General features: G+C 41.0%; 1 protein-coding gene across 3 annotated transcripts in view; it reads left to right on the forward strand.

The window, feature by feature from the left end:
- LOC134357903 (cadherin-12-like) overlaps nucleotides 1-15,839 on the forward strand; it is a 669,532-nt gene that overhangs the window by 434,031 nt on the left and 219,662 nt on the right. For all 3 annotated transcript variants that reach the window (XM_063069667.1, XM_063069666.1, XM_063069668.1), the window contains one exon: nucleotides 12,839-13,006. In XM_063069667.1, the coding sequence (XP_062925737.1) occupies nucleotides 12,839-13,006 (168 nt within the window). The remainder of the gene's footprint in view (nucleotides 1-12,838; nucleotides 13,007-15,839) is intronic.

Here is a 15,839-nt window from a genome sequence, read left to right on the forward strand (position 1 = left end):
TCTTTGTGATTTTTATAAATGACCTGGATGAATAAGTGGAGGGATGGGTTAGTAAATTTGCTGATGACACAAAGGTTGGAGGTGGTGTGAATAGTGTGGAGGACTGTCATAGGTTACAGCAGGACATTGATAGGATGCAAAACTAGGCTGAAAAGTGGCAGATGGAGTTCAACCCAGATAAGTATGAGGTGGTTCATTTGGGTAGGTCAAATATGATGACAAAATATAGTATTAATGGTAAGACACTTGGCAGTGTGGAGGATCAGAGGGATCTTGTGGTCCAAGTCCATAGGACACACAAAGCTGCTGCGCAGGTTGACTCTGTGATTAAAAAGGCAGATGGTGCGTTGGCCTTCATCAATCATGGGACTGAGTTTAGGAGCCGAGTGGTAATGTTGCAGCGACGTATTATAGGACCCTGGTCAGACCTCACTTGGAGTACTGTGCTCAGTTCTGGTCGCCTCACTATAAGAAGGATGTGGAAACCACAGAAAGTGTGCAGAGGAGATTTACAAGGATGTTGCCTGGATTGGGGAGCATGCTTTATTAGAATAGATTGAATGAACTCGGCCTTTTTTCCTTAGAGCGACAGAGAAAGAGAGGTGACCTGACAGAGGTGTATAAGAAGATGAGGGGCATTGATCGTGTGGATAGTCAGAGACTTTTTCCCAGGGCTGAAATAGCTAGCATGAGCGGGCATAGTTTTAAAGTGTTTGGAAGTCGGTACAGAGGAGATGTCAGGAGTAAATTTTTTACGCAGACAGTGGTGAGTGCGTGGAATGGGCTGCCGGCGATGGTGGTGGAGATGGATACGATAGGGTCTTTTAAGAGACTCCTGGACAGGTATATGGAGCTCAGAAAAACAGAGGGCTATGGGTAACCCTAGGTAATTTCTCAGGTAAGGACATGCTCATCAGAGCTTTGTGGGCCGAAGGGCCTGTATTGTGCTGTGGGTTTTCTATGTTAATCCTAGCTTAATCATAGGACAATTTACAATGACCAATTAACCTACCAACCGGTACATCTTTGGACTGTGGGAGGAAATGGAAGCACTCAGAGGAAACCCACGCAGTCACAGGGAGAACGTACAAAGACTTTACAGGCAGCGACAGGAGTTGAACCTGGGGTCACCTGTACTGTAAAGTGTTATGCTAACCACTACGCTACTAGGCCACTCCATGAAAATAGACAAAGCAGTGCGGTGATTTAATTGTTATGGTGTATGGTGTGGAGGAGGATGGAAGGGCTGGTGTCACGCTTCATCCCCAGCAGCTGCATAATAGAGGACTCTCTGATCACGGGCCGTTCCCGGGGACGCACATGGAGACAAACATCCGGTGCTGCTGGCAGATCATGAACTCAGTGAAAGACGTTCTTTGGTCGGCCCGAAACTTGATGATCTACCAGCACATGGAGGTGTCTGTGGTAGAATGCTGCCGACTGGCACATTGTCGGCTGCAGGAGTATGTGCTGAGGGACGCACTGAAACTTGGTGCAGCCACCGCAAGGGCCCGGTGGGGAAGGACCATGGTTTAGGGTTCTTCTCCCGCGGGAGTAGGAGGGTTGGGTGGCGGAGAGTATACCCCTCAACAATGGTAGGTAAAGATGAACCAGCAGAGTGCCACGTGAGTGGCTGGAAGTGTGGAAATGTATAGAATGTAATGGTAATGTCTGTAAGGGATTGAGAGTCATTGAATGGTTTATTGTAAATAATTTTATTTTGATTAAAGTAAATTTTGGTAAAAATAATATCAGAATCAGGTTTATTATCACTGGCGTGTGATGTGACATTTGTTAACTTAGCAGTAGCAGTTCAATGCAATACATAATCTGGCGGAGAAAAAATAATAAAGTAAAAAAAATAATAGTAATAAATAAACAAGTAAATCAATTACGTATATTGAATAGATTTAAAAAAACATGCAAAGACGTGTATATTAAAAAAAAGAGAGGTAGTGTCCAGTGCTTCAATGTCCATTTAGGCATCGGATGTCAGTGGGGAAGAAGCTGTTCCTGGATCGCTGAGTGTGAGCCTTCAGGTTTTTATACCTCCTACCTGATGGTAACAGTGAGAAAAGGGCATGCCCTGGGTGCTGGAGGTCCTTAATAATGGACGCTGCCTTTCTGAGACACCACTCCCTGAAGATCCATGATTAGTCCTTGGGGCACATTATTTAAATGAACTTGAGCTTCCCACTTCAGTCCAGCTGCGACAGTCACCCTTTTCTAACAATATGTATCAGATATTTTATTCCAAAGAAGATCCAGGATGAACATAAAATTGAATGTCAATGGGGACGTGTTGGGCACAGTACAGGAGGTCATGAGTGTTCTGAAGTCAAAAGCTCCACCTCTTCTTTTTAACCACATGTGCACTACTAAAATAGCAAATTATTGCATCTTGCCATAGTGGTCACTCAAGTGTTGTAGATGCCATAGTTTCTCATTCCTCAGCAACCAATCAGCAATCAGCATAGTAGAAAAGATGCTGTGCAAATGCCCACTCTAATAACTACCCTTTTCTTGCTGATGGTGTTAAAAAATAAATAAGCTACTTTATTTACAATAATTACAATGCCAATGAGTCATTGGGCTGGAAACTAAACCTAGGTATTGACACAGTGATAAAATAATGTGCTTCTGGAGCTATGCTTGAAGTATTTTATAGAGAAATAGGGAAGTTAGCCAGCTTATAACTAAAACTATTATGTAGGTGTGTGATCCCAATTCGCAAGAGATGATATTTATTGCAGTTTCCTACCAATCAGTACACATCTTCAAGGTAGCAGATTTACTCAATCTATTTTCAATTAAAGGATATGAAAATGTTTTTGTTATTGATGTCTAGTCAGCATCTCCTTGATGTTGATGCTAAATAAAAGCTCTGTGGAGATACTTTCATCTATTAAGGTGAATAAGCATGGATGATTTTCATTGTAACGTATTACTCATTCAGTTCGAAAACCACATAGCTCTTAACAAAAATAAATTGTTAGAAGAAAATAAGTTGCTGATGCATAAACTTGAGTTGAACTATCAGGCCTAAAAATTAATTCTGATAGCACCAACTGTATGTTTTTCAGTGATACGCATATTAAAACTAGTTATATCTGAAGTGGAATTTGCTTACGCTGATTTCCAGGTCAAATGTTATCACACCAGAAATTCCATCAGGCAATTCCACTTATAAATCACATTTGGACAGATGGTATGTTTTCTGTGTTAAGTGGCATGGAAAGATATAATTGCCCAGAACCAAAAATTGGGTTATGTTATTTTGAGGTGCGAATGCACTTGTTTTTTTTCCTCAGAACAAGTATGGTTTAAAGTGTCATGGAGTCATTAAAAATGCAGCACGGATACAGGCCCTTAAGCCCGACAAGTCCATACCAACCACACTGCCATCTTAGCTAGTCCCAATTTCTTGTGCTTGGCCCAATTCCTTCCTGGCCCCTTCCCTCCATGTACAGCGCTTATCCAAGAGATTCTTAAGTGATATCGTTGTACGTGCCTCAGTCACTCCCTCTAGCAGGTTATCCATATACTCACCACCCTCAGGGTGAGAGAGCAATACAGCATGGAAGCAGGACCTTCAGCCCAACTAGTTGATGCCAACACCCAGCTGGGCCCAATTTCCTGTGATCGGCCCATATCTTAGGCGGGAGGAGAAGATGGCGGCACGACGCAACGAGCGCAGCCACTCCGGTGAAATGATATCGTATGTATTAACTAGGGGGCCATGCACAATTCTGATTTGACGGAGACAGATGTGAGAAGCACGTAGGAACATCTGGAGAAACTTCTGAAAAGCCCGGTTCGCTGTCACTGCTACTGTGCAATTGAGAACCTCCGGAGGGAAGGCCCCAAAATCCTTGGCTTTGCCCACTGCTGGCGGCCGGGGCTGGTGTCAAAGCGCTCGGCAGAGATGGTGCTCGGTGCTCGGTGTCGGAGGGCTGGTCGGAGGCTCGAAGTTTTCAGACGACTCAGAGTCGGACATTGGTCGGACATGGCAGGGAGAGTTTTCTTCCTTCTCCCGTCTACGTGAGATGTGGGACTTTCGAGAGACTTTGAACTTTTTTAACCGTGCCCATGGCCTGTTCTTCATCAAGTTATGGCATTGCTTGCACTGTTGTAACTATATGTTATAATTATGTGTTTTTTGTCAGTTTTTCAGTTTTGGTCTGTCCTGTGTTTCTGTGATATCACACCGGAGGAATATTGTATAATTTCTTAATGCATGCATTACTCAATGACAATAAGAGAGGACTGTGTGTCCTCATAATCTAATCTAATAATCTAATATCTCTCGAAGCCTTACCCCTCCATGTATCTATACAAGTGCCTCTTAAATTATGCAATTTTAACTTCTTCAACCACTTCCTCTGACAGTTTATTCCATATACTCCACCCACTATGTTAAAAGGTCCCCCTCAGGTCCTTGTTAAATCTCTTCTCACTCTAAATCTATGCCCCCGTGCTTTGTATTCTTCTACTCTGGAGAAAAGATAGTTACCATCCAACTTAGCCAATGTGCTCAGCTGATTCCGGATCCAAAACTGTGAACATTGCTCGGGATCTGATCACTCCAGAACTGAGAACATTGCTCAGATTTGATCAGTTCACATTCATAATGCTATTTTTCCTCCTCCACCCTCACCCATTCATCAATATGGTTCCAACCTTCAATCAATCCCACAGAATCTGCCGGCCCTTCTGCCTACCAGATTCAGCCCCTGGACTTCTCAGCATTCCATGAGCAAAACGCTAACTCTCCAATCCTCAAAATTACCCCTAATTCTGTCATACTGAGACTTGGCCTCCCAAAATTAGACTTGCCACTTTGTCTCCTGCTTCCTGATCTAAACAATACTAGACTATTGAATGAGACCACAATTCAAGCCCTAAGCTTGCAATCCAGGTCTCAGTTCCAACATCAACTCTCAAGAACTGGCCTGGGTTGCCAACTTAATAGAAGTTTTCCTTCCATCCTTCACAATGGTTCAACTCTGAAAAGCAAGTATGAAAACATAATTAGTATTGTTCTTTCCTTTGAGATAAGCACCATTGAATCTTGCTGTGGTTTGTTATTAAAATGATTATCATTGTGCAGACGATAATTTTTCTCCCCACTCTCTGTAGTACACATGAATTTCTAGGCTGTGTTATGTTTTATAACTCCAGAAACTAATTGAAAGAGAAACACTGGAGCCAGGAAATTTGTCTACTTAATTTTCTTAGTGAAGCACTCACATATAACCCATAATGAATTATGTAAACAAAGAATGCTTAATCAAACAATATATTGACAATATTTCTGAAATATTGAAGACCATACACTCATTCCGGCTTAGCTATAAACACTTATTCCATATAGAATGCATCTCAACTCAAATATGTAATGTATTGCTCTCTAGTATACTACACAGTATACAGTATACTACCATAATGACATCTACAGCATAGCAAATTTTAGATTGACCCATTTAGATTTAATTGCTATGGAGAATTTCTTACTCCTGTGGGATAATGTCTTTCCTAACGGGGCAGGGGGTGGTGGGGGTGTGGTCACTCTGTTTGGCAGATGAGACTTTTGGCTGTGAAACAATCTCAGGTACTGGGGACTCCTCCGTGCTGGTTGTAGGAGTTGATTCTGAGACTGTAGGAAGTGGTTCTGACTGTTTTGAACAATTTTCTTCTCTAACAATGGCCTCTGCTCTCCTCAACTGATCGATATGTCATTTCCACTGTGTGCTCCAGTTCTATTCTCAATCTTTTTACATATCCACTTTTGATCATCTCTTGTCGTCCCTCACTGGGACTGCTTGTCCAAGAGTGAAACATTGAACCTCCTTCTCAGATTAGCTTTGAGGAGATCCAAGGATGAGTGCAAGGGGCAACCCAGGAACAGTATAGCTGGTTTGTTATTGGTTTTGGAATGTACTGCATTGAGATATGCAAAGAGGAAGTTGGCGAGCTTCTCAATCTGCCCAATCTGCTGATCTATCCCAGGTCATCAGACATAGCTTCGAGCTTACACTTTCATTTTGACCATGCCAGATGAGTGGCATGCAGTTCCTCCAACAGCTTGGATGGTACAACAAATCTCAATTTCCACATAAGGCAACCCTCGTCAAGGGCAAGTTCAGCCCGGTTCTGGTAAAAATTCGGGAATGGAATATTTGTTACACATTCCAGACTTTCTGGTTTGCCACAACTTGAGACAGTGTGGAGTCTTTTCTGGTTTCCCTTTGGATCATCTCTGCTGTAATAGGGAGACTTCCAATTTGCATTAGGGAGAATACGTCAAGAGGAGTGTCATCTTTTGTAAAATTATCAAATATTTTCTCTTCCAGAGGTAAACAGGATAATCTATCAGCATTTCCATGATTAATTCTCCTCTTGAATTTGATCTTTTAAGAATGTCCTCCAAGAATCAGAGCCCATTTCTGCATCTGTGCTGCTGCCGTTAATCGAACACCTTTCCGTGGATTGAAAATGGATACTAGTGCTTCACCATCAGTAATGAGGGTAAACTTTCTCCCATAAAAGTACTGGTTGACATGTCTTACACTCCAAACAACACTAAAGGTGTCACTGACAACCTCAGAATTAGAATCAGGTTTAACATCAACAGCATATGTCGTGAAATTTGTTAACTTTATGGCAGCAGTAAAATATAATGCATGATAAATAGATAAAGAGAAAAAAACTGAATATATATGTCTATTAAATAATACATTAAAATAAATAGTGCAAAAAATCAGAAATAAAAAAGTAATGCGGTAGTGTTCATGGGTACAATGTCCATTCAGAAATTTGATGGCAGTAGTAGGAAGTTGATCATGAATCACTGAATGTGTGCTTTCAGGCTTCTTTACCTACTTCTGTGCATAATTTTTCTTGCAATGGTAAGGGAATGGGATGCAAAAGCTATGGAATCTTCACTTTCATAACATGTGACATGATGCACTTATATTTTAAGGCAAAGCATTACAGGCACGCTTCACTGGATGATAGGGATTCAATGTGTGAGTACAGTATCTGACACCACCATTTCCTTTACCTTATTGAAAGTCACCTCACACTGCTTAGTCCATTTGCCATTTCTTCCCAATCTGCAGTAATGAGTTCAAGGGGTGAAGCACAGTAACCAGGTTTGACTGGAACCTCTTATAGTAGTTAACAAATCCTATTTCAGACCACAACTGTGACAAATTTATGGTCTTGGGGAATCCACTGCTGCTTGAATATTCTCAGCATGCATGCAATCCTTGTGCATTAGTAGTGTGACCACAGTAACTGATGCTTTATTTAACACTCTTAAGATTTTGGAAATGTTCCATGTCATCCTTACCAGGAACAATGATGTCATCCAGGTAATACTGAGTAACTGGCTGCCTTGCAGGGCCTGGTCAGAGTGCAGGTGCAGATACTACTCCAAAAATAGACCTATAATTGTGATAAACTCCTGTGTAAGTGTTTATGGTGAGAAACACTTTGGACTCCTCTTCCATCTCCAATGGTAGGTAGGCCTCAGATATGTCCACTTTGGGGAAGTATTTCCTTACAGATGGTTTGCAAATATATCCTCTATTCTGAGCAGAAGGTATTGATCTACTTTCAGTACTGGCTTGATGGTGACCTTAAAATGACCACATATTCTGGCAGACCCATCTTTCTTAGCTATTGGGACACTTACATTATTCATGGGCTCCACTCAATGTTGGAAAGAATTAATGGCAGCCTCTATGCAATCCAGTTCACTGGCTTCTTTATCACAGATGGTGAAAGGAACAGGACAGGCTTTGTAAAATTCAGTTGGCAGTTACATTTAACACTATTTTACCATTGGTATGTTTGAGTTTTCCAGTACCATCCTTGAACACTGCTGAGGCATCATCCCATACTTTTCTAAGTTCACTTTTAGTTGACACGATTCCACGAGATGTAGTAAGCAAATGGTGGATGGATCTCCAGTCAAGTTGTAGTTGTCTCAGCCACTCATGACTCCAAAGTGCCAAGTCTCCTGTTTTTCACTTCATAGAATCCCAATGTGGCTTATTGGTTGTTGTATTTCACTGTTACAAATGTCATTCCCTCAGGAATGATCTTTTCTCCAGTATAAGTTATCAGTTGGATATCTGTAGGTTTCATTTCAGTATCTTTGAAATACCATTAAAACTCATTTTGTGGAATGACTGAAGCAGCCAAACCAGTGTCCAATCCATTTTCATGAAATTGCCGTTCTCTTCTAGTGTAAGCCATATGACTTGTCTCTGGGTTAGTTTTCACTTGACATTTTATCTTTATCTCTTCTTTGTGCAATCCATTCATTTTTGTCTTCCTGTCTTGCATTTTGTAAGTGTCCTACTTTGTTGCATTTTGTGCAAGTTTTGCTTTTTAATCTGCATTTGTCTGGTATATTTGAGCCTCTGCCACAATGGTAACAGCATTTATTCAGCCAGGCAGTTTCTGTTTATGTGTGAATTTTGTTCACTTTCATTTTCATTCCTGACTGCAGCACAATTGTGTCCCTGGCTGAACGTTGATCCAGCAACTTGAACTACTCTTTTAAATGTGAGTTGTACTTCAGTGAGGAACTGTTTATGAATGCTTTCTTGTTAAATTCCACAAACTAAATGATCTCTCAGTGCAACATAAAGTCCTACATTGAACTGACAATGCTCAGAAATTTATTCAATTCAGCCATGTAGGCCGAAAAAGACTCCCCTTCCTTTTAATTTTGTTTATGAAAACTGAAGTGTTCTGCATCCACAATGGTATTTGGTATGAAATGTTCCTGCACTACGTTCATAATATCAGCAAAGTTCATTTTGGCTGGTTCAGTTGTAGCAGTTAAACCCCTAAGCCAGTGTTTCCCAACCTTTCTAAGCCCAATATCCCCTAAAGGACTGTGTCATACTTGTCAACACCCACCAAAAGCACCTTCATACTTGCCAATGCCACTCATAGGCACAATATACTTTCTGGCGCCTCCATTGTGTAAAATCCCTAATGTTCAATTCATTTTGAGAGAACTAGACTATAAAAGCAAGAATGTAATGCTGAGCCTCATAAGTTACTGGTGAGGTCTCACTTGGAGCATTATGAGTAGTTTTGGGTCCCTTATACAAGAAAGATTGTGCTGACATAGAAGAGGATTCAAAGGAGGTTCACCTAAATGATTCCAGGATTGAAAGGCTTCTCATATGAGAAGCACTTGATAGCTCTGGGCCTGTACGTATTGGAATTCAGAAGAATGAGGGGGGGCATCTCATTGAAACCAATTGAATGTTGAAAGGCCTCAACGGAGTAGATGCGGAGAAGATGTTCCTATGGCGGGGGAGTCTAAGACCAGAGGACATAGCCTCAGAATAGAGGGACATCCATTTAAAATGGAGATGAGGAGGAATTTCTTTAGCCAGAGAGTGGTGAATCTGTGGAGGCCAAGTTATTGGGTATATTTAAGGCAGAGGTTGATTGATTCTTGATTAGTCAGGCCATAAAGGGATAGGGGGGAAAAGGCAGGAAATTGGGACCGAGACGGAAATTGATCAGCCATAATTAAATGGCAGAGCAGATTCGATGGCCCAAATGGGCTTATTCTGATCCTATATCTTATAGTCTTTTATACATTTAGTTCAAAGTTCAATGTAAATTATATTATCAAAGTACATGTATGACACCATATATAACCCTGGGATTCTTCCTCTTTTGGGCACACTCAACAAACCTATAGAACAGTAACTACGACAGGATGAATGAAAAATCACCTAGTGTGCGGATGACAACAAAATGTGCAAATGTAAATATAAATAAATAGCACCAAATATCAAGAATATGAGATGAAGAGTCTTTGAAAGTGAGTTCATTGATTGTGAGAACATTTCAATGATGGGTCAGTAAATTTGAATGTAGTTATCCCCTTTTATTCAAGAGCCTGATGGTTGAGGGGTAGTAACTGTTCTTGAACCCGGTGGTGTGAGTCCTGAGGCTCTTGTACCTTCTACCTGATTGTAATAGTGAAAAGAGAACATGACCTGGATAGAGGGGATCCCTCATGATGGATGCTGCTTTCCTATGAAAGCATTTCATGTAGAATTGCTTAATATTTGGGAGGGCTTTACCAGTGATGTACTGTTTTGAATCCAATACTTTCTGTAGGACTTTTTGTTTCTATACCAGGCTGTGATGCAGCCAGTCAATATATTCTCCACCATACACCTATAGAAGTTCATCGAAGTTTTACATGTCTTGCCGAATGTCTACAAAATCCTGAGGAGATAGAGACACTGCTGTGCTTTCTTCTTCTTTCTTACATGCTGAGCCCAGGAAAAGTCCTCTAAAATAGTGCATTTATTATCAAAGTATGTATGCAGCATACAACCTTGAGATTTGTTTTCCAAACAGATAGCCACAAGACAAAGAAAACCATGAAACCCATTCAATGAACAACATCAACCCCCCCATGTGCAAAAGAAAACAAATCACTCAAATGGCAATAAAAAAATGAACAAAAACACAGAATATTAAACACAAAATCGAAGAGGTCCAGACATATTCAGTTCAGTTCAGTGTTCCTTGTCTTCAGGCCGCCTGATTCAAAATCGCTCAAAATGGCAACTAAACAAGTATGACCAGAAAACAGAAACACATCATAACATGAACTATGGAGTTCAAACCACAACTGTTGATTAGCCATTGCCTAAGACTCAGAACTTGAGCACCATCGTTCGACAGCACTGAGCGATAAGGAGAGAGAGCATTTGAATGTGGGGACCTTCCCTTGGAAGCAGCAAGCGAAAGGGAAAAAGAGAGAGACCATCACACACAGAGACCTTCTTCTGGCAGCAGTGAGTGAGAGGTTGGTGGGTGGCGCTGAACACCGTTCACCTTTCACACTCACCTCGATTTCAATCTTCCTTGGCACTTTAATTGGCAATGTCATGAGTTCGGCGAGAAATGGAGTCAATCGTGGGCTCACGCCCCATCTCCAGGCTTCTTGGCCTCGAGGCCACACACTTCATTCAAAGCCTCATGGAACCCCTGCAGAGACCGTAAAGCACTAGATCACTCAATCAGCCTCAAAGCACACTGCCAACGTGTGGATCACAGACTCCAACAGTAGCAGAACAACATTTTGAAGAAAAAAAATATGTAAAGGAAGGTGAAAGAAATACTTTTGTGATCTGTCTGGTGGATGTCGTTCTTGGTCGTGTTGTTCGCTGGTGTCACCTTTCTCCGGTTGACTAATCTACAAAACGTAATTACATCACAATGATCAAATGCCATCTGTAGCTCCATGGATAGATAGATAGATATACTTTATTGATCCCGAGGGAAATTGAGTTTCGTTACAGCCGCACCAACCAAAAATAGAGCATAAATATAGCAATACAAAAACCACAAACAATCAAACAACAAAATGCAAACTATGCCAGATGGAAATAAGTCCAGAACCAGCCTATTGGCTCCGGGAGTCTGACCCTCCACGGGAGGAGCTGCAAAGTTCGATGGCCATGGGCAGGAACAACCTCCCGTGACGCCCAGTGTTGTATCTCGGTGGAATATGGCCGGAGTCCAACAGCAAAAAGTTCAATATCCGGTCTACAAACACGTTCCTCAATCGTAATATGACCAGGATTGCACCATACAGTAACCAGAACAGTAAGCCCCTAACTCCTTTACGCTTACCGCTCTCAGCGTAATAACATTTATTTCTCACACCAGAAACCTCTGTACCAGTGTTGATGCTCTGGGGTGACAGTGAGAGAATCCTGCACTGCTGTCGGTGACATCCTTTAGATGAGATGATAAAACCAACCAAGATTCTTGAGTAGGTGTACATTTCCACAAAATTACTTTGAAAGAAGGTAGCAGATTGATAGACCATAGAAAGTTACAGCATGATGTTGTGCTGACCTGCTAATATACCCTAAGACCAATCTAACCCTTTCTTTCTACATACCTCTCCATTTTCCCCTGTTCCGATCTGAGTTTCTTAAACTTCCCTAATATATTTGTTTCTATCACCATTTCTGGCCGGATGTTCCATGCACCCATCATTCTCTGTGTCAAAACATACCTCTGACACCCCCCTCCCCTATACTTCCTTCCAGACACCTTTAAATTATGCCTAGAAGTATCTTGAAAAAAATTCATCATTGAAGTATTTGTCCCTCACTCAGATTATAGGTGAAGGGATAATGCAGTATACATTTTGGCTGCTACATTTCAATCATTATAGTGACTTTATGATGCATTTCATTAAAATGTTCTGAAAGGAATGTGTAGGCTGCCATTTAAATGCAAATCTTTTTCTTTAATCCCTTCTGTGTGTTTGCAATACAAAAATTAACAATGTTCCTGCTTCAGCTGTCAGAAGAGTACATGAAATGTGCAGTAGAAATTTGTTTCTAATTGTATTCCCCATGTGATGGTGTGACTTTCCTCCAAGTGCTTTAGTTTGCTCGAAGATAACAAATCTTGGTTAACTGTCCTGTGTAATTTGCCCTTGGTGAATAATGGAGTGCTAGAGTCTGAAGGGCATTGATGGGGAAGTGGGAAGAAGTAGGATCAGGCTCAGATTAAATTGACTGGCTGTTTGGTGGTTGATGTGGACTCAGAGGATTAAAAGGCTTATTTCCGTAGATATGTTATTTAATATGTCTATAGCTCTAAGCATATCCTACTCTCTTAGTTGGAACTGAATATCCACTGCATAGTGCAACTGTTACTGACTGTCCATACTGCATGCAACTTGATTGCATGAGTAATCATAAAGAATCCTTCATCTTTATTATAAGTACTTTCTCCCTTCTTCATTTTCTGTGTTTAGGTGTCATCAGAACAGCTTTAGCCAACATGGACAGAGAAGTCAAGGAAGACTATCAAGTTATCATCCAAGCCAAAGACATGGAAGGACAAATGGGAGGGTTGGCAGGCACGACAACTATAAATATCACGCTTACTGACGTCAATGACAATCCACCCAGGTTTGCCAAAAGTAAGCTTACTTTCTCCACTCAGCACTTCAGAACCTTTGACATGCAGCATGTGTTCTTAAGGCATGTAACAGAAAATAACGTTGTCCAACCTGAGAATTTGATCAAATCTCCACACATTTCAGGGAAATGCTATTGATCAATGATGCTCATTAATAGAGGAATTTTGAATGCTGTTTTCCCTTCATTTAATTAAACAGGTTCATTAGTTAGAAGGTATTATTCAAGGTATACCAAGTCCCACTTGAGCCAATTTTAATTAAACAAGCATTTTTATTGAAGAGCTTGATGTTTTTTCATCGCCAAGGAACAGGGAGAGCATAAAAAATAACATAAGGCATACTGTATAATAGATTATTGATGTCAGAAATTTTCAACTAGTTTAAACCCGATATTCTCATGACACTTCTGTTTTGTGCAGAAGGTTAGTCTGTTAAATGAATATTCACATGGAGACTGATTAATATTTACCTCTATTGTCATTATACATACAGTGGCATGCAAATGTTTGGGCACCCCTGGTCAAAATTTCTGTTACTGTGAATAGTTAAGCAAGTAAAAGATGACCTGATTTCCAAAAGGCATGAAGTTAAAGATGACACATTTCTTTAACATTTTCAGCAAGATTACTTTTTCATTTCCATGTTTTAAAGTTTCAAAATGACAAAAAAGGAAAAGGGCCCAAAGCAAATGTTTGGACACCCTGTATGGTCAGTACTTAGTAATACCCCCTTTGGCAAGTATCACAGGTTGTAACAACACTTTCTGTAGCCAGCTAAGTCTTTCAATTCTTGTTTGGGGGATTTTCACCCATTCTTCCTTGCAAAAGGGTTCTAGTTCTGTGAGATTCTTGGGCCGTCTTGCATGCACTGCTCTTTTGAGGTCTATCCACAGACTTTCGATGACGTTTAGGACGGGGGACTGTGAGGGCCATGGCTAAACCTTCAGCTTGCGCCTCTTGAGGTAGTCCATTGTGGATTCTGAGGTGTGTTTAGGTTCATTATCCTGTTGTAGAAGCCATCCTCTTTTCATCTTCAGCTTTTTTTTTACGGACGGTGTGATGTTTGCTTCCAGAATTTGCTGGTATTTAATTGAATTCATTCTTCCCTCTACCAGTGAAATGTTCCCCGTGCCACTGGCTGCAACACAAGCCCAAAGCATGATCGATCCACCCCCATGCTTAACAGTTGGAAAAGTGCTCCTTTCATGAAATTCTGCACCCTTTTTTCTCCAAACATACCTTTGCTCATTGCGGCCAAAAAGTTCTATTTTAACTTCATCAATCCATGGGACTTGTTTCCAAAATGCGTCAGGCTTGTTTAGATGTTCCTTTGCAGACTTCTGATACTGAATTTTGTGATGTGGACGCAGGAGAGGTTTCCTTCTGATGATTCTCCCATGAAGGTCATACTTGTGCAGGTGTCGCTGCACAGTAGAACAACGCACCACCACTCCAGAATCTGCTAAATCTTCCTGAAGGTCTTTTGCAGTCAAACAAATGTTCTGATTTGCCTTTCTAGCAATCTTACAAACAGTTCTCTCAGAAAGTTTTCTTGGTCTTCCAGAACTCAACTTGATCTCCACCTTTCCTGTTATAACTGCCATTTCTTAATTACATTACGAACTGAGGAAACAGCTACCTGAAAACACTTTGCTATCTTCTTATAGCCTTCTTCTGCTTTGTGGGTATCATTTAATTTAATTTAATTTTCAGAGTGCTAGGCAGCTGTTTAGAGGAGCCCATGGCTGTTGATTGTTGGAGTAACGTTTGAGGAGTCAGGGTATTTATAAACCTTTGAAATTTGCATCACCTGGCCTTTCCTAACGATGACTGTGAACAAGCCATAGCCCTAACAAGCTAATTAAGGTCTGAGACCTTGGTAAAAGTTATCTGAGAGCTCAAATCTCTTGGGGTGCCCAAACTTTTGCACGGTGCTCCTTTCCTTGTTTTCACTCTAAAATTGTGCAAAACAAAAATAGTACACTGATCTTGCTTAAAATGTTGAAAAGAATGTTTCATCTTTAACTTTATGATGTTCGGAGATCAGTTCATCTTCTGCTCACTTAACTATTCACAGTAACAGAAGTTTTGACCGGGATGCCCAAACATTTGCATGCCACTGTATAACTTTCAAAACTGACCAAGACTATGCATGGGTTCTAGGGGTTAAATTTTGTCTGTTCATCACAAGAAAACTCTGTGAATAAGGTAAAACCATGTCAACAAAGTTGTAAAATATTTAATTAGAAGCTGATCACCAACCAGTTCTCTTGACTTCTTTTCTCTTTCTGTGTCTTACTACTATTCAATGCAATCTTGAAAGAAATTTACTCAAAGGAACATTAGTTGTCTTTGTAGTTGGTGTCATTTCCCAAAGTCTCCTTTGATAAGAAGGCAAGTTCAGGTTTGAAAAACAAATTAGGGCTCACGTTAATTATTTAAATGAATTGTAAAGACAAGGCTGTCAGTCAAATGCCACTTGGGTCTCAAAAAAATGCAACCTGCCAAGTCAATAGACATATTTAAAGTTGAGGTTGATAAGCTCTTGATCAATAAAGAAGGGAAGGAGAAGGCAGCGCAATGTAGTGTGCGCGGCCGCTCCGAAATGATATCGTATTTGTATGTAGGTTACGTGCACAATCCTGATTTGATGGAGACAGACGTGAGAAGCACAGAGGAACATCTGAAGAAACTTCTGAAATGCCCGCTTCACTGCCGCTGCTACTGTGCGATCAAGAATCTCCAGAGGAGAAGGCCCCAAATCCTCGGCTTTTCCTATTGCCTGTTGCCAGGGCCAGGGTCGAAGCGCTCGGCAGAGATGATGCTCGGTGCTC

This window comes from Mobula hypostoma, chromosome 17, assembly GCF_963921235.1.
Source record: "Mobula hypostoma chromosome 17, sMobHyp1.1, whole genome shotgun sequence".
Taxonomy (NCBI): Eukaryota; Metazoa; Chordata; class Chondrichthyes; order Myliobatiformes; family Myliobatidae; genus Mobula; species Mobula hypostoma.